The sequence below is a fragment of the Brassica oleracea genome, chromosome C7 (genome assembly GCF_000695525.1).
Source record: "Brassica oleracea var. oleracea cultivar TO1000 chromosome C7, BOL, whole genome shotgun sequence".
Taxonomy (NCBI): domain Eukaryota; kingdom Viridiplantae; phylum Streptophyta; class Magnoliopsida; order Brassicales; family Brassicaceae; genus Brassica; species Brassica oleracea.
The window spans coordinates 44994810-45013567 of record NC_027754.1 but is presented as its reverse complement, the minus strand read 5'-3'; the positions used below and the strand labels follow the sequence as shown (position 1 = coordinate 45013567).

The 18758-nt window shown below is 33.6% G+C and overlaps 4 protein-coding genes and 2 pseudogenes across 4 annotated transcripts; 1 reads left to right on the top strand and 5 right to left on the bottom strand.

Annotated features, from left to right (window-relative positions):
* Positions 1–1402: 1402 nt before the first annotated feature.
* On the bottom strand, positions 1403–2390 carry LOC106304846 (profilin-3-like). The gene is made up of 3 exons (XM_013741232.1): positions 2231–2390; positions 1894–2031; positions 1403–1777 (listed from the first exon to the last, which is right to left on the bottom strand). The coding sequence occupies exons 1-3, from the start codon at positions 2360–2362 to the stop codon at positions 1643–1645; spliced, it is 405 nt and encodes a 134-aa protein (XP_013596686.1). The 5' UTR covers positions 2363–2390; the 3' UTR covers positions 1403–1642.
* Positions 2391–3312: 922 nt separating this feature from the next.
* On the bottom strand, positions 3313–4350 carry LOC106303426 (annotated as a pseudogene).
* A 453-nt stretch (positions 4351–4803) lies between these two features.
* On the bottom strand, positions 4804–5431 carry LOC106305591 (defensin-like protein 163). Its single transcript, XM_013741947.1, has 2 exons — positions 5333–5431; positions 4804–4988 (listed from the first exon to the last, which is right to left on the bottom strand). Exons 1-2 carry the CDS (start codon positions 5382–5384, stop codon positions 4804–4806), a joined length of 237 nt encoding a protein of 78 aa, XP_013597401.1. The 5' UTR covers positions 5385–5431.
* Positions 5432–7902: 2471 nt separating this feature from the next.
* On the bottom strand, positions 7903–8594 carry LOC106305584 (defensin-like protein 163). Its single transcript, XM_013741940.1, has 2 exons — positions 8543–8594; positions 7903–8128 (listed from the first exon to the last, which is right to left on the bottom strand). The coding sequence occupies exons 1-2, from the start codon at positions 8592–8594 to the stop codon at positions 7950–7952; spliced, it is 231 nt and encodes a 76-aa protein (XP_013597394.1). The 3' UTR covers positions 7903–7949.
* Positions 8595–15020: 6426 nt separating this feature from the next.
* On the top strand, positions 15021–16373 carry LOC106306741 (annotated as a pseudogene).
* Positions 16269–17855, bottom strand: LOC106306740 (leucine-rich repeat extensin-like protein 6). Its single transcript, XM_013743468.1, has one exon. The coding sequence runs from the start codon at positions 17665–17667 to the stop codon at positions 16450–16452; it is 1218 nt and encodes a 405-aa protein (XP_013598922.1). The 5' UTR covers positions 17668–17855; the 3' UTR covers positions 16269–16449.
* Positions 17856–18758: the final 903 nt, after the last annotated feature.

The window sequence follows — 18758 nt, the reverse complement described above, 5'->3', positions numbered from 1 at the left end:
ATCATCTTTTAAAAAGCTCATATATATATTAGGTTATGAATTCTTGAATACATGCGTGCATCTTACAGTTTAATATTTTTAATATCCCTGTAAAACTTTTTTTTTAAAAAACTTATGGGTAAAACCTAAAAACACACAAAATATTGGAAGAAAGGATACTTTTGACCTTTTGGTTTCTCACTAGCACCTTTTTAGTTTGGTTACAAATAGTCAAATACAAAGTATACTTTTTGTTTTACTTTACCATTATACTTTTTGTTTTACTTTACCATTTTAGATATTTTGCTATTCATTTTTAGTATTATTAAGCTTATAATTTTCTTTATTTGTGCTTGTAATTTGCTTCGTTTTTGCTCCACCTTTGTCCATTTAGTCCCTACTATTTTTTTAGTAAATTATGTTACATTTTTATTTTGTTTATTTCTCTTTTCATTTAATTCTATCGTCTATAAGCAATCAAAATTGAATAACTTTTAGTAAAATATTTATAACAAAATAATAATTAAAAAAAAATGTGAAAATTATATTATTTGCATGATTTCAGTTATTTTTCTTGTAGGTTCTCAATAGTAATGCTGATATCACTATTGTCAAAAACGATTTTGGAACTCACAAAAGGGAGATAGAGTAAGTTGTTGCTGCTCCAGAAAATAGCAATACTTAGACCATGTGCATCGTAGAGTCCTTAGAAGGATTTTCAGGCGTGGACTCTGCACAAAGGAAGAAAACCGGTAAGGAAAACTATGAGATAAGGATAGACTTCTTTTAGGTTTTTGTGATTTTTGCGGACCCCACTGACACGTGGCGGCCTGCGATTGATTCCTTTTTTTTTTTTTTTAAAGATTAAAAAAAAAAATTAAAAATCTGAAACCCCAAGTGGGGTTCCAGCGATGCAGATGCCCTTACTTTGTAATCTTTGTTAACAGAGTAAACTACGATGAAGAAGTTAAAAGTGGGGAGATGAAAACCAATTTAACTATTCTAAGTGATAGTCGAAATGAAACAATTCTCACATGTAATTTGAATTCTAAAGATGGTATCGGGACATTCAATTCAGCAACTCTTGGTAAGATCTTTTTTCTTTCTCTTTTATAGAAGTGTTATTGCTTTCTTATTATAACCTAAATTATTTATTTTTAAAAAAAATCTTAATAATGCCTTTGTTTAATTGCAACCGTGTAGAGAATGATTTTCTCGACCCGACGGAGAAAAGTCTAGCATGCTACTTCTAAATCATATAACTGTGGTTTCTAAGCTGCAAATTCAGTTATAAACGTAAAAATAGTTATATTTTGTTCTTGTAAACAATTGATGTAATAGGGACTGATCTTGAGTTAAAGCTCATGAAACATGTCAAATTTATACAATATCAAAACTGGCAGTGTAATAATTTTTTATGTTTTAGATCGATGTTCAACTACATATGACCACCGAGTTTGGATGCAATAGAAAGAAAAATGCAATTGGTTAAAAAGCAATAGAAAATTAATTAAATATGTTAAACAAGAAAAAAAAAATGAAATGTATGAAACCAAGAAAACCATTTTTTAAGAATCAGACATTGATTAAGGCTTCAGCTTCTTAGAGAGAATCCAGAAACCAAAAACCAAATCCTATATATTAGTTTGATGAGGTTGGTGGCTTAGAGATCTTGTTCGAGGAGGTAATCACCCAGCCTCTCGACGACCATGTTGCACTGTCCTGGTGTCACGGGCTCTTCATAGATCCCAAACACACATGATTGTCCTGTTTTCTTTATGGTTATGCCTCCTGCTCCCTATCGAATCAAACCAACAACAAAAAAAATACAATGTTCTTTGATAATGCACATAAACATATATATATGTAGGGATAACATGTGCAATCATGAAGCAAATCGAAGAGTTACATTACCTTCTTGCCACGGATTACAGCACCAGGCTCACCTTGGATCACCATGTACTTGGCCCCTGCTAGAAATAACCCTGTGGGGGCTAAGTGACCCGGTTCATCAAAATCCTTCATTATACCAGTGAACTCTTGTGCCTTGAACTATCATCAACAATATCATAAACAGAGTAAGGATTATTCCAATCGTGCCAAGAAGATATATGTCATTATTCTAATATATTACACAAGAACAAGATAGAGATTGATCGACTTTGAATGTAATTACAAGAATATGGATCTATGATGTACATGAAAAGGGAATCTCCATACACAATGGCATTATTAAAATCTTCATATATACCTGAGGGAAGTTGGCGCTCTGAGCCCAAACGCTACCGTCATGACCAACGATTGCTGCAGCGGTTAGGTGATGACCCTGACCATCTCCAACATCACACATCAAATGCTCATCAACGTAAGTTTGCCACGTCATTTTTTCCTATCTTCTTCTTTTTCTTTTCTCTACGTTATATGTTATGAGCAGCGTTGGGACGTCGTCCTCTAGATAAATAGGGGAAGCGGAAAACAATGCGGCAAAGAATGATTCTCAACCGTTTGATAACATAGACTAATTCTCAGCCGTACATTTCAATCTTTTTACAAAAATATAATTTCAATTAGTCTTTTTGCGTACGTCTCGCCTTTGTTATTGCTTCATCATTAATAACGATCACCAAAGAAATTTTCGCGGGAATAAATGATTACTCGTAATCAATTATGTTTTTATTTTTAGGGGTGTCAGTGGAAATCGGATTTATAATGATTATTTGAATTTTCAAAGAAAAAACGAGTCTGTCCAAATAGTATTATTGGTTTATAGATTCTTACGTCGTCATTAAAATCTAGTGTTATTGGTTTAATGATTCTATAATTTTATACAAAATCATTTGTTATTCTTAGAATCATTATATTATTTTATTTTTATATATTTTTACAATATAAAATATAAAAAATTCTTTATAACTCTTTCTAAATTTCTCAACTTTTAATATCAACAAACTATATAGAAATCTAAGTGTCACTGAGACTCCCTTATATTTTTGGTCAGTTAATAACAAGTCATATCTTGTCCGACCAGACTCGTCTGTTGTGTCATGAAATTTCATCTGGTTCACTCGATATCCATTATTAATCACTGAAATTTAATTTAATTAGGTTAAAATATTGCTTGACGACCAAGTTTCTCGTAGAGATCATTTATAAGGGCACTCAGCATTTGAATACAACATTGAATCAAAAAGCCTCTCAATGGATTGCTCATATTTAAAAGTGTACCGCTCATAACACACAAAGCTACCTCCTATTTGTTAGTGGAATTGTTTTTTTCAAAGATTTGGATGATTAAGCCGATTGAAAACCAAGAAACACGAGAGGGTTTATATTTCAGTCGGTGAGACGATATGATCGACCTCTAAATGCAGTGTTTGAGCTCTCTGGTGGGGCACGAGCACTTGAATAAGCTCCGTCTCCTCCTGCAGCTCCTACACCACTTGCTTCTCGAGCTGCCACTGGAGCTCCTGTTCGCCACCTTGCTACCAGTTTATTACTATTGAGACAGTCAAGGGATCACAAAAAACAACAACCAAAACTCAAAGAAATAATTTGGAACAAGTCATAAATTTGAATCAAGGATACACCCATTTAGGGGTTTTCAGGTAGTTCTTTCCGGTGGCGAGAGGGTGAAGGACTGTTAAGAAGTAGTACAGATGTCCAGCTATGATTCCAAGAAGATCGAGTGCTAGCGTTGCCCACGGGAGGTAGAAAGCCATGTGGAGTAACTCCCAAGTTTCAAAAAGTTATAACTTAACATTATAATACTAGAGAACAGGTTCTTGAATAATGCTCACGAAAAGAAACACTTTCAATACCTTAAGATTGACTAGACCGTATAGGCTGATGTTAGCATTTGGAAACTCTCTGCTCCAGAGATACAAAAGCATGAACACAAGTGAGCTCCAAGGAACGGTGTCCAGAAGAACGGAAATGCTTGAATACAAGTTCAGGGATCAAAGCAATGTGGATAGGAGAAGCTAAGCCAAGCTGAGAGAGTGTTGTAGCAAGGAGGCACAAAGTACCATAAGCTTTGGTTATTGGTGGCAGTGAGTTATTATAATATCTGCAGCCAAATAACCGATGCTATAAAGGACACGCCATCGAGACTCAGCTAAAACATATAAGCTTTTGTCACAACAGAAAGACACGATTTTTATGATCAGCTAAAGATCGAGATCAACTATTCGAACCCATCTAACGCATTAAACATGTCACTAAAGCAGAAATAGCTATGAAAGTCTTGTCCTTTCAATCCTGACATTACATAATCAAACATCTAAAGACCTCTTTCACAAGTAAGTTTCTAAGCACAAAATCACATACAGCAAACAAACACATGAGTGTTAGCTACATCAAGAGACCTTCCATGTTCAAGAACTAACCAGTTTCCTTTTACTAATCAACTTGATGACTAGATACTAAAGTAGCTTAACAGATGTAAGAATAGGAGCCACAAATGGAAAAAAAAATAAGGAAAGACAATTTTGAGGAGAATATAATTTCAAAGATGGTAAAATTGGAGAAAGATTAGCATTATCTACTTGAGTTTGGTCGGACTCACAGATCCGTGATCCGAGATTATTTATTTTGTTTTGATTATGGCAAAAATACCGCTCGTGCCACGTTTTGTTAGCACTGATTATCACTGAGATTGGACATACTTTATTCAACCGTGATTTGCATATACGGATCTGGTTAGCAAAATGCATGTTTAGTATTTTACCGCAAGGTTTATATTACAAAAAAAGAAAATTATTATTCATGTGATAATAAAGATTTTGTGTCTAGTTTAACATCATATTATATATATAATAATAAAGCTTAGCAATTATATTCACAATTGCATTTAGAGTTCTTAATGTTATCTCCGAGACAAACGCCAGTCCCCTTGTACTTCTGAATACAAAGTGGTTGGCATTCTTGAAAAGTGCATGGCTTGCTTAGGTTCAACACCACACTACACCTTCTTATCTCCGCTCCATCTGCACTTGGCAAAGCCAAAAATGCTAAAAACAAACAAACATGTTAAAAGAGCTTACAAATGTAATTTAAGTATACTTTTTAACAACTGATAAATAACTTAAGCATAGATTATAATATAAACGAACAAGCATATATTATTAAAATATGATTAGTTGAAAGGTATCTAAACCTACAATTATAAATATATGTCTGATAGATGTTAAGTGATCTTTGTAAAATCTAATCAACTGACTAGTTTGTTTTATAGTAGTGTTTATTTGTAAAACAAACTTTGCTTAAACGATTTAGACGCATCAATTTCAAGAATTAATATATGATGCTTGTATAGTTCTTTGTTCAATGAAATACAAGCCGTACGAAATCTTACCAGAAAGAACAAGCATGGAGATGAACAGACACGAACAAACTAATTTTGCCATGATTTATGAAAAAAAAAGAAGAAGAGGGTTATGTTAATACAATGATTATTTGATTGCAGAAATTTTTGATATTGAAAATGGGATAGAGAAAGAGCATTTTATACTGATTAGAGAAACATAGAGAGAAACTCTTTCTAGGAAACATATATATGAAAACTATAATATGAAGAAAATAAAAATAACTTATTTACATAACCAATACTGTAAAAATCATACATAGTTATAAAATCTAGTACTAAATTTTGAAGAATTTGTTTTCAAAAATCTTGATTGAATAACAAAATGGTTTTTGAAAAATAAAAAACTAAAAACAGAAAAATATTTTACTAACCACAAACAACTAAAGCCTAAAATTTACCAGTCTTGTTATGCTTTAGCTATTTTACTTTATGTGAATTTCATAAAGAAAGAAATCCATTCACTTCCTCTCACTATTTCTTACTTTTTATTTGTGTACTTGCATTTTGCAAAAAAAAAAAAATCATTTCACTGAAATCATATTCTGTTTTAAATATCATTTCTAAAAGAAAATAATACCACAATATACTAATCATATTAAAACTAAATCGACCAGGGTTTTAAATCAAATTTTATATATTAGAAGATCTGAAGATGATAACTATAAACAGATTTATATTGATGTAAACCAATATTGCTCAAACGTCTCTCACACGATCACCACCACTTCCACGGAACACAAACCTAGCTCTTTTATCAGCTTAACTAGATTCTGAAAGGACGGGTATATTTTTTTTTTTACATTAAAAAAAAAAAAATTCATATTTATATTTTTCTTTATAATTATATTTATACTTTTCTTTGTAATTGTGTTTCTCTTTGTAATCCTATTTAACAAAATAAAATGGGTTTTATAAATTGTGATCCAATGTAAATAAAAACTACGTTACCTTTAAAGCGCAAAACTAATTCTAAAATATAGAATTAGTGGGTTCGTTTACAAAAAGAAATATGGGGTTAGTGGGTTACAGTTATATTAGTTACTTAATAGATAATAACTCTTTAAATAAAAAAAATAGTTGGATCCTATTTTTATTGATTGGTCATACTGTTGTTTTAATAGAATATATAACATTTAATAAATATTTTTGATCGAATAACCTATTTCGGTCCCGTTAAACTAAATGAGTTTATATGAATGTTTATTTCTATTAAAACCGTTAAACCCTATTTTAACATCTTGTTCTTTGTTAATTGATAAACTTAATGTCTATGTAAAATATTTAAAATTTGAATAAATTAATGTCTAGTTGAATAAATCCTAATTTTTTAGGTGAGATGTAAGTTATAATTAGTTAAAATAATTAAATATACCAAATTTTATTATTACTAAATATTATATTTTAATAGTCGGTGAAAATAGTATATATCTTCTTTCATAATATTAAAGGTGAAAAAATGAAACTACAATAAGTGTTTTTATTTTGTATTTCTTAACAAATATAAAGTGTATGTGATATAAAAATTAAATTTTGTACTTTTTAACCGAGATTATAAGAAATAATTAGCATAAAATTATAGAAAGATATGTCAATAATGTAACTGTATACATAATTATATAAATTAATGTGTTCTATTAATAAAATAAAAGGTTAAAATTCTAAAAAGAAAAATGTTTAGATTATCCAATAATACACAAAAGAAAATTTTGATAGAATACTGTTGAAAGGAAGTAAGCAAACTTAGTTTTGATATAAACCCAAAAGAAAAGAATAATTATTATCATTTATATAACAGTTGACTAATATAAATATTAGAAAGAAGTGGTGTGGCCTTCGATAATTATAGAAAGGAGGTTACAAAATACATGTTTTGACCAATAGATGGTAGTTATGGAAATACAGTTTTAATTTCAATTCAGTTTAAAAGTATTATGTTTTATTTCTTTTAGATTTGATAACATAGAAAAACAATTATTAGACTCAACATATATCAATTGGTCATATTTGTGTTTTAATAGAATAGATCACTTTCGTCGTTTGTATAAAATGTACATATGAACTATCCAATCATATCTGGGCACGTGGTGGTTTAACTACAAAATTAATGATGTGGCATGATTTATGTGAGCGTACTCTCACTTTCGTCGTTTGTATAAAATGTACATATGAACTAATTTCATTTATATTCTATCAAATTTGTTTTGATGTAAAGGTTATTATAAGTTGACAACAGAAACTAAAACCTTTATAAATTTTTCTTTTTATCTCTATCAATTCTGCCTCTTCTACGTATTTTATCTGAGAGTTACAAAATTTTCATCCAATCTGCGTAATTTAAAGTTCTCTTTTCATCAAATGTTCTTCTGTCTCTATATATGATTTTTAGTTACTGAATTAGTGGTTGTGGCGATGAGGCTTTCCTTGAACCCACGTTTTGCTATCCCTGATTATTACTGAGATCGGACGTATATTTGCATTTTCGGATTAGTAAAATGCACGTTTAGTGTTTTACCGCTCGGTTTGTACATATATATATAAATGATTTTATTCCTGTGACAATAAAGATTTTCTGTCTAATTTAACATCAAATTACACATAATTAAGCTTAGCAATTATATTTGCACTTGCAATTAGAGTTGTTATGTCCGAGACAAACGCCAGTCCCTTTGTATTTCTGAATACAAAGTGGTTGGCATTCTTGAAAAGTGCATGGCTTGCTCAGCTTCTCGACCACAATACACATTCTTGTATCCGCTCCATCTGCAATTGGCAAAGCCAAAAAGGCTAAAAACAAACAAACATGTTAAAAGAGCTTATAAATGTAATTTCAAGTATATTTTTTTAACAACAAATAAAGAACTTAAGTATTTTTTTTTTTGAAACAAAGAACTTAAGTATGTATTGTTATATAAACGAACTAGCATATATTATTTGAGCAAATGATTTTTTTTTTTTGAAACTTTGAGCAAATGATTAGTTGAAAGTATCTAAACCTAGAATTCTAAATATATGTCTGGTAGATGTCAAGTGATATTTGTAAATCTAATCAGCTGTTTCGTTTTTAGCACCTGTTTCGTTTTTAGCAGGTTTTATTTTTATGACAAACTTTGCTTAAACGATTTGACGCATCGATTTCAAGAATATTTGATGTTTGTATGGTCCATTGTTCAGTGAAATACAAGCCATGCGAATTCTTACCAGACATAACAATCATGGAGATGAACAGATACGTACAAACTAGTTTTGCCATGACTTGTGAAAAAAGAAGAAGATGACTGTTAATACAATGATTGTTTGATTGCAGAAATGTTTTGATCTTTAAATTGGGATAGAGAAATAACGTTTTATACTGATTAGAGAAACAGAGAGAGAAACTCTTCTAGGAAACATATATGAAAACTATCATGTGAAGAGAAACAAAATAATTTATGTACATAACTGATACAGTAAAAATCATACATAGTTATAAAATCTAGTACTAAATATGAAGAATTTTTTTTTGTCAAAAATCTTGATTAAATAATTAATATGATGGTTTTTGAAAAAAAAAAAACAGAAACAGAAAGTATTTTGCTAACCACAAACAACCAAAGCATATATTTTACCAGCCTTGTTATGCTTTAGATATTTTACTTTATGTGAATAATCATATATCATAAAGAAAGAAAAATCCATTCACTTCCTTCCACTATTTCTTACTTTTTACTTATGTACTTCCATAAGTTGTAAAATAAATAATATATTCACATCAATAGTAAGGTCATGTGCTCTTCTACACACATGTAACGTGTTGTATTATATAAAACAGTGGGTTGAAAGTTTAAGACCGAGTGAAATATGGAGTCAGATCTCCAAGTTTAACAACAACAACAACAAATTAAAGATGCTCTAGAGTTTAGACCATCCAACATAGATTATTTATGCATGCTTCTTCGCTTAAGTTTGATCCTTTGAAATTACATATAAGAAAACATGATTCACTCCATGAATTAATAACTCAAAATCTTTCAGCAAAACTATATTGGTTTAGCTTGCCAATGGTTTTTTTTTTCTTTTGGGCAGTAATTTGGTTTTAGATTTTTTTCCTGATAAACATTGGCTAATTTTTGGAAAGTAAGTTCATCGAAACTGGAATGGAAATAATATCTATATCAAGCCATTTTTCAAAAAAAAAAAAAAATATATATATATATATCTTTAAAATTTTAACCTATACTCTATCAAACTATAATATATATCGACCAAATGTCGTCTAACTTATGAAACTAGGTGGAAAAAATCAAACTATATTAGGCTTCGTTTTATAAACGTCAGAATTAGCGGCATCGTCTCAGAATCACAATCATGGCCACGACAGATGTTGTATAAACAAAACAACACGGATCTGTTTCATTCAGTCTCTGCGTCAAGTTCAATCTGATAAATACGACGCTGAAAATTTCAGCAGAAGTGGAAACTCCGTTTTCATGTCTCCGATTGTCAGTTGCAACTGTTTTTATTTAGAACACCAAATAATTTGCTTATGTCATAACTTTATTTTCTGCCGCTGCCGCTTGTGGTAGAGTTTATAAAATGAACAGTGCTATTTATATCAACAACTAGTCATTTAGCTAATGAAACTAGGTGCAAAAAAAGAAGAGACAATTAAGTAGATATACCACTTTTGGACTAGAATTAGCAAACCACTTCTTTTGCTGATAAACCCAATAAGCTCTGTAGCTTAAATGTATGAACTTCCTGAATTGTCCTTGCCATTAGCCACGTTAGGAGTGAGGTTGACCGCGAAAACATTTAGAACTATCTTGGTAAATCTCCAAATACGATTTGGTGGACAGCTAAGGCTTGCTTAGGTCTGCTGTAGGTTAGTTCTGAACCACATGTTTAAATTATTATTATCTAACATTACTAATACCAACCACTATAGATAGTTATATATTAATGTTATTATTTGTTAAGTTATATATTAGTTGCATTTCTTATTTGTTATCTGATGTACATATTTGATTCACTTACAAAACATTCTCACTAACACATATTTTAGCGATTAATATAACTCTCACTAAACACACAAAAGGTTAACCATAATATATAATTCGTTACTACATTAGGAATTGTATTATGTTGGTGTAACCGCTAACATGTATGTTAGATATACACAAATTTATCATTTTTGAATTTTGCAAATTAGCATTCGTTAAAACATAAATAATATCAAGTAACTAGATAAATATCGACTAACATAAAATTTTAAAATTTTAAATTTAAAAACAGCAGTAAGTTATAGATAATATTAGTGTCTAAATTTACTAGTTAACTATAACACTAGTATGTAAGTGGTAATGTATTAAGTACAATTGTCTAAAGTTAGACGATAAAAAAAATGTTAAATGCAAAACTGTATGCTGATGTTGATGAAGGCTGCATAGGAGGCGGCACTGTGGGAGAGGAAGATTGGTAGTGGATCCGATGAATTGCAGGTGTTGAGAAGTCACAGTTTTACTACCGAGAGAAACATAGTCTTCTTGAAAGCATGCTCTTTACTGATAAGCCAAACTATATTGTCCCACACGTTTGCTACCTAATCATGCGACTAAGAATCAGTTTTAGCCAGGATGGGGTCTCCATCTTTTTCTACAAGCGACATTATCTCCACTTACAACATTAAACACAACACATAATAAACTAATATTTTAACTTCTACAATTGACATCAACACTTAACTAAATAGATATCGTCTATACTTATTAATACTTGACACAACAAAAAATATAAACATAATCCCAGTATATAGAAGCAGTATTGCAGAAAGTTAAAGAGTTTGGTTTCTATACATATTGTATAATAACAACTAGACAAATGTTGTATCGTCTAACTAGATTGTTATCGTCTACAACTATTATTACTGAATACACTATGGGTTACCATCTAACTATATATACTCCCAAACACTTTGTCGTCCTCAATAGATGATCTACTAAACTCTTCTAGTTAAAATCTAATGAAGAATAATAAATGTTACAATATAAATTGTCAGCTAATTAAAAAAATATCGTTATAGAATAGGTTTCCCTAGGCAAATAACAAAAGTAGAAAACTTGAATAAATTGCAAACATATAAACATATATTGGAGAGTAATGAAAAAGTTATCGACTAAGTTATCTATAATATATTCTATACACTATGGGTTACCATCTAACTAAATCACTATCACTATGGATTACAAATTTTTTTAAAGTATATAGATGAGTAAGCATTATGTTAAGTGGTAAACAATAAGTTAAAGTCGATGAAAGATATTAGACCCTAACCTCCCAACAAAAGACACCAAATCTCTGTCTTCTTTTTCATTTAGACATGCTTCGAGATCTGAAGATATTGTATCTTCCCCATCTCCAAAAAATAAAAACCAGTAGTTTTACCGTTAGGACTTGGAAAGGACAAAAATATTAGAAAAAAATGAGAAGAAATCACAAACAAATAAAGATTTAGTGATAGTGATTTTAGTTACAAATTAGGAGCATTTGTGGATCTTGGCTGCAAACAAGCGTCTCTTCAGTTTTTTTGGATTAGATCTAATAATGGTTTCTTTTCGATTTCTCCTCTCTCAATTCTTTCTAGTTTTGAAAATGGAGGATTAATAATTATCAGAAAAAATTGAAAAACGTGTTAGTGTGCCTAAGTTCTGACACAAAATCTGAGCTATGATAATGCAGGTGTATAGAGCCATAGGGTTATTCTGGTATTAAAAAGAAATATACAGTTCATGTAATAGTGATCGGGTAGTTTGCAAATTATGGTCGAAATGGTGTATATACACCCTAATTTCTCAAAAAAGAAATACAATATCAAACTATATTATGTATCGAACAAATGTCATTTAGCAACTAGGCGAAAAAATAAAATAAAAAAGCAACAATATTATATATCGAATTATCGATCAAATCATTTAGCGAAACTAGGTGAAAAAAAAAACACATAATTCTCTGATAAGTGAGATTTCGAGTAAGTCTTTACATAATCTTCTTCTGTCCGAAGAAATGATTCATCGAAATAATGAGTCATCGTTGATATCGACACATCTGAGATCGCCAAATGTTCGTGAGGTCCTCTATTCAATCCTTTTCCTTCTTCTTGTTGCTGGATATATCGTTCGTACACATCTTCTCTTTGTTTCCCGAGCCTATAGTGAGTTACAGACAGAGTTCGAAAAGATCAAATCTTTGATGATTCCATCATACATGATTGAGTTGCGAAAACTTCTGGATAGGTATCCTACATCTGAACAGAATTCTTTCTGGTTAAAGAATCTTTTTCTAGTTGCTCTGGAACAATTAGGAGATTGTCTAGAAGAAATACGGGGTTCTGGCGGCAACATGCTATGGGGTGGTGATCCCGCTTATGGGGTCAAATCAATACGTTCTAAGAAGACAGATTTGAAAATAAACTTCATCGATATCATCGATCTCATAAGTATCATACCAAATCCCATCAATCGAATCACTTTTTCGAGAAATACGAGACATCTAAGTCATACAAGTAAAGACATCTATTCATTGATAAGAAAAAGAAAAAACGTGAGCGGTGATTGGATTGATGATAAAATCGAATCCTGGGTCGCGAACAGTGATTCGATTGATGATAAAGAAAGAGAATTCTTGGTTCAGTTCTCCACCTTAAGGGCAGAAAAAAGGATTGATCAAATTCTATTGAGTCTGACTCATAGTGATCATTTATCAAAGAATGACTCTGGTTATCAAATGATTGAACAACCGGGAACAATTTACTTACGATACTTAGTTGACATTCATAAAAAGTATCTAATGAATTATGAGTTCAATACATCCTGTTTAGCAGAAAGACGGATATTCCTTGCTCATTATCAGACAATCACTTATTCACAAACTTCGTGTGGGGCTAATAGTTTTCATTTCCCGTCTCATGGAAAACCCTTTTCGCTCCGCTTAGCCCTATCCCCCTCTAGGAGTATTTTAGTGATAGGTTCTATAGGAACCGGACGATCCTATTTGGTCAAATACCTAGCGACAAACTCCTATGTTCCTTTCATTACAGTATGTCTGAACAAGTTCCTGGATAACAAGCCGAAAGGTTTTTTTCTTGATGATATCGATATTGATGATAGTGACGATATTGATGCTAGTAACGATATTGATCGTGAACTTGATACGGAGCTGGAGCTTCTAACTATGATGAATGCGCTAACTATGGATATGATGTCGGAAATAGACCGATTTTATATCACCCTTCAATTCGAATTAGCAAAAGCAATGTCTCCTTGCATAATATGGATTCCAAACATTCATGATCTTGATGTGAATGAGTCGAATTACTTAGCCCTCGGTCTCTTGGTGAACTCTCTCTCCAGGGATTGTGAAAGATGTTCGACTAGAAATAGTCTTGTTATTGCTTCGACTCATATTCCCCAAAAAGTGGATCCCGCTCTAATAGCCCCGAATAAATTAAATACATGCATTAAAATAAGAAGGCTTCTTATTCCACAACAACGAAAGCACTTTTTCACTCTTTCCTATACTAGGGGATTTCACTTGGAAAAGAAAATGTTCCATACTAATGGATTCGAGTCCATAACCATGGGTTCCAGTGCACGAGATCTTGTAGCACTTACCAATGAGGCCTTATCAATTAGTATTACACAGAAGAAATCAATTATAGACACTAATACAATTAGATCTGCTCTTCATAGACAAACTTGGGATTTGCGATCCCAGGTAAGATCGGTTCAGGATCATGGGATCCTTTTCTATCAGATAGGAAGGGTTGTTGCACAAAATGTACTTATAAGTAATTGCCCCATAGATCCTATATCTATCTATATGAAGAAGAAATCATGTAACGAAGGGGATTCTTATTTGTACAAATAAGAATCCCCTTCGTTACATGATTTCTTCTTCATATAGATAGATATAGGATCTATGGGGCAATTACTTATAAGTACATTTTGTGCAACAACCCTTCCTATCTGATAGAAAAGGATCCCATGATCCTGAACCGATCTTACCTGGGATCGCAAATCCCAAGTTTGTCTATGAAGAGCAGATCTAATTGTATTAGTGTCTATAATTGATTTCTTCTGTGTAATACTAATTGATAAGGCCTCATTGGTAAGTGCTACAAGATCTCGTGCACTGGAACCCATGGTTATGGACTCGAATCCATTAGTATGGAACATTTTCTTTTCCAAGTGAAATCCCCTAGTATAGGAAAGAGTGAAAAAGTGCTTTCGTTGTTGTGGAATAAGAAGCCTTCTTATTTTAATGCATGTATTTAATTTATTCGGGGCTATTAGAGCGGGATCCACTTTTTGGGGAATATGAGTCGAAGCAATAACAAGACTATTTCTAGTCGAACATCTTTCACAATCCATGGAGAGAGAGTTCACCAAGAGACCGAGGGCTAAGTAATTCGACTCATTCACATCAAGATCATGAATGTTTGGAATCCATATTATGCAAGGATAGTTTGAGAACAAAAATTTGATTTAGCGCTATTTTTGTCTTTTTCTCTAATTCTAAATCAAACTATATTATATATAGTCATTAAGCTAATGAAACGATGTCAAGAAAAGAGAGTATAGCTAATAAAATTAGTTGGAAAAAAATCAAACTATACTATAGTTTATATTAGGAATCCAATAACCAATCGTTTTGGAGAATCTCTTTTTCTTTTTTGAACGAAGAGAATCTGTCTCTCTCTCTCAATCTCTCCAATGGCATCTCCTCGTGGCCTTTCGATCTCCTTCATCGTCCTCACTCTATTCACCTTCTTACCGAATCACGCGATCTCTCTCCGCACCTCCTTCATCAAGCTCCCGGGAAGCGACGGATCTCGCTCCTCCGCCGCAGATACTTACTGCGAGAGCTGGAGACTGGCCGCGGAGACCAACAACGCCGGAACCTGGGACGTGATCCCCTCCGTGTGCGTGGATTCCGTCGCCGGTTATCTCAACGGAGACCAGTACGGATCGGATTACGGCGTCATCGCCGATTACGCGCTCGCTTTCGCAAAAACGGTTCAGGTTTCCGGCGACGGCAAGGACGTGTGGATCTTCGATATCGACGAGACGCTCCTCACGAATTTAGACTACTACAGAGCTCATGGTTACGGGTACGATCTCTTTATTATTAGCCGTCGGATCTAAATCTGTTTTAAATCAACGGTTCTGATGATTGTTGATCGTAATATCAAACCGGAATCTGTTAGCGTATATGATGGTCTCCGCATTTAGATTCGGTTTTCTGTTTAAGATTCCGGTTCGATTTGAGTTCTTTCCTGGTTGATCATATCATCAAACCGAATCTGTTGGAGTGGTCTAGGCATTTGATCCGGTTTTACTTGATTTGTAGATCCGGTTATCCGGTTCTATTGTAATTGTACCGGTTTTAGCGGTACTGATTGAATTGTTTTCGGATTGGTTTAGGTCTGAACCGTTCGAGTCTAATAGCTTCAACGAGTGGGTGGTAGGAGGTACAGCTCCAGCTTTTGAAGCGAGCTTGAGACTGTACAATGCTCTCAAGAAACTCGATTTCACCATCGTTCTCCTAACCGGTCGAGACGAGCACCAAAGAAGTGTCACCGAGACTAATCTCCGAGACGCCGGTTACTCCGGTTGGGAAAGGCTCCTCTTGAGGTAAAGCTAGTACACCAAAACGCTCTGTTCTTTTCTTCTTTGGCCTTTAACAGAATGTATTGCTTATTGGTTTATAAAATGCAGAGGTCCTGAAGATCAAGGGAAGTCAGCTACGAACTACAAGTCCGAGCAGCGGTCGAAGTTGATCGGGGAAGGCTTCAAGATCCGTGGCAACACCGGCGATCAATGGAGCGATCTTCTCGGCTTCGCCGTGGCTGATCGTTCTTTCAAAGTCCCAACCCAATGTACTACATTCCTTGATCATTAGTGTTCTCATTCATGTACTGAGTAACAACAACAACAACTAGTCATATGATTTATTTGAACTTGATGAATGCACTAATCACCAATTCTAGAGGTGATCAACAACTTCAACGTAGAATCAAAAAGCTTCTAACTTTAACTAACATACAACGGTTTCTAACTTTAAACTAACACTCATGGATGAGACGAAGTGTAGCGACTGAACTTCTCTTTGAGTCCGATGCTTATCGCAGCGCAAGCCAGAGGCTGCACCGGCGTCCTGAAGCAGCTTATCCCCCCGCCGGAGTAACCAGAGCAATCAGGCTCCGGCCGCTGCGAGTTTCTCCCGGGGATACAGTTCCCGGCGAAGTCAAACCCGAAGCTAACCCTGGAGCATCCAGAGCTAATCCCGGAGAAAAAATTGAACGAAACCGTGAGGTTTATCAGGCTCCTCAACGAGCAGACCAAGTCAGGAACCTCCCCGGAGAATCTGTTGTGAGCAAGATTCAAAATTTCAATCTCCGACAGGCATGAGATCGTGTCGGGGACATTACCCATCAAGGAGTTGTGGCTCACGTCAAAGACTTCAATCTCCGAGAACATTCCTACAGATTCCGGTATGCATCCGGTTAACTGGTTATTCAAGAGCAGAACCTCTCTCACTCTCGAACCGGTGAGGCCGAAACTCGTCGGAATCTCGCCGGAGAATTTATTATTAGCGAGATTGATCACAGAAGCAGGAGAGTTTCCGAGGTTCCCTGGGATCTCTCCTTCGAACTGGTTGTTGTTGAGGAAGATGGCGTCTAGTCTCTTGTTGAAGAGAGCTTCAGGGAGGAACCCTGAGAAGCTATTAAACCGGAGGTCGAGGTAAACCAGGTTTGGTATGTAGATTGTGACTAAAGGGAAAGGACCTGAGAGTCTATTGTTGCTGAGATCAAGCTCCTGGAGAGAGTCCAAGTCTTTGATGGACTCTGGGACTTGGCCGTAGAATCTGTTACTGTTGAGATGAAGTATGTTGAGGTCGGAGAGGTAAGCGAGGTCTTTGACGAGGACGCCTCTGAGATTTGCATGGTTAAGATCTATGGCGGTTATAGACTGACCAGAGCAGAAAACCCCTTTGTAAGAACAGACATCTGAACCAACCCATGTCTTCAGAACACCGGAAGGATCCTCTGTAATGGCGGCTTTCCAAGCTTGAAGAGCATTGTAAACCGCGCTGCTTGGAGCTGTTGTTGGAACGGTGTTCCCGTTACCGCCGCCAATCCAAACTCCACCGCCGCCGACAACACCACCGCCTATTCCGACCCCAACGCCGCCTCCTACACCAAAGGAAGCATCTGTCTGAATCAAACCGGATAGAAACAAGAGCAAACAGAGGAGCTTAAAGTCGTCGCCTTTCTTCTTCTTAGCCATTTTTTTTAACCAAGAAGCTGAAAGAATGTTAGCTTTATGTGGTTGTTTTATGAGTAGACACTTAAAGAGAATGAATAGTGATTAGTAATGTTTTATGTCAGTGTGTGTGTGTGAGAGAGAGAGTGAGGTTATGCTACAGAGTGAATGTGGTTGAAGAAGCATTATTGATGATATGTGGAAAAAATGTGGACAAGATAATCAAACAGAGTTTTGATTTGTTCGTTGTGTCGTTTTGTCATATTTGCCTTAGAGTTTACTGTTTGTTTTCAACTTATGATTGCATTACTCATATCACGGGTTCATTTTCTTTTGCATTTTGTTCCACTATTTTTATTGATTCCAGTGAATTATATGCATTTTAGTGTTGAATATTAAGATCACATGGTTGAAAGAGACTTCTTACAACTGTCATTTGATTGGATTGCATTGATCAGTATAATTTTGCACGAAACTAGTCTTTGTCTTTCTATTAGTTGAGACCCAAGAACGGGTTCGTAATGAATGCAATTTGGAAATTTACAGCCATACAAAATAAGTCTAATAACAATTTTGTCAATTTGAACATATTTTTATTCTCTTCTTTGAAAAGTATTATTATTACTAGGATAAGATTGCGCAGAGTGAGTTTATTTGTATATATTATCGATAGTTTCTTTTATATATTTGATCATTTTATTTATATGTATAAAATATTTTTTGTTGTTATTATGTAATTTCTTTCCGATTGATAGAATCAATTTTTATTAAAAATAATGGAACAAAACTATAATTAATACATCATGGGTTGATCGGATTGGACATTAAACAAATTATGACATAAAAACCTTATTTTTTCCATCGAACACATTCTTGAAAAAAAAGTGAACAGTATTGTTTTCACAGTTGAATTATTTTGACTTTTATATTCCATATGGTTTCGAAAGCTTTCAAATCAACCATCGAATTGATACACGTCATTTTAATGTTTTTAGTCGTATACTTAAAGAAAACTAACATTTTTTGTAATTTAAAGTCGTTTAAAAAAAATTCTAAATATAACATATAAGAAAAAAATCTAACATATAAGAAAAATATAACATATAAGGTGTCCT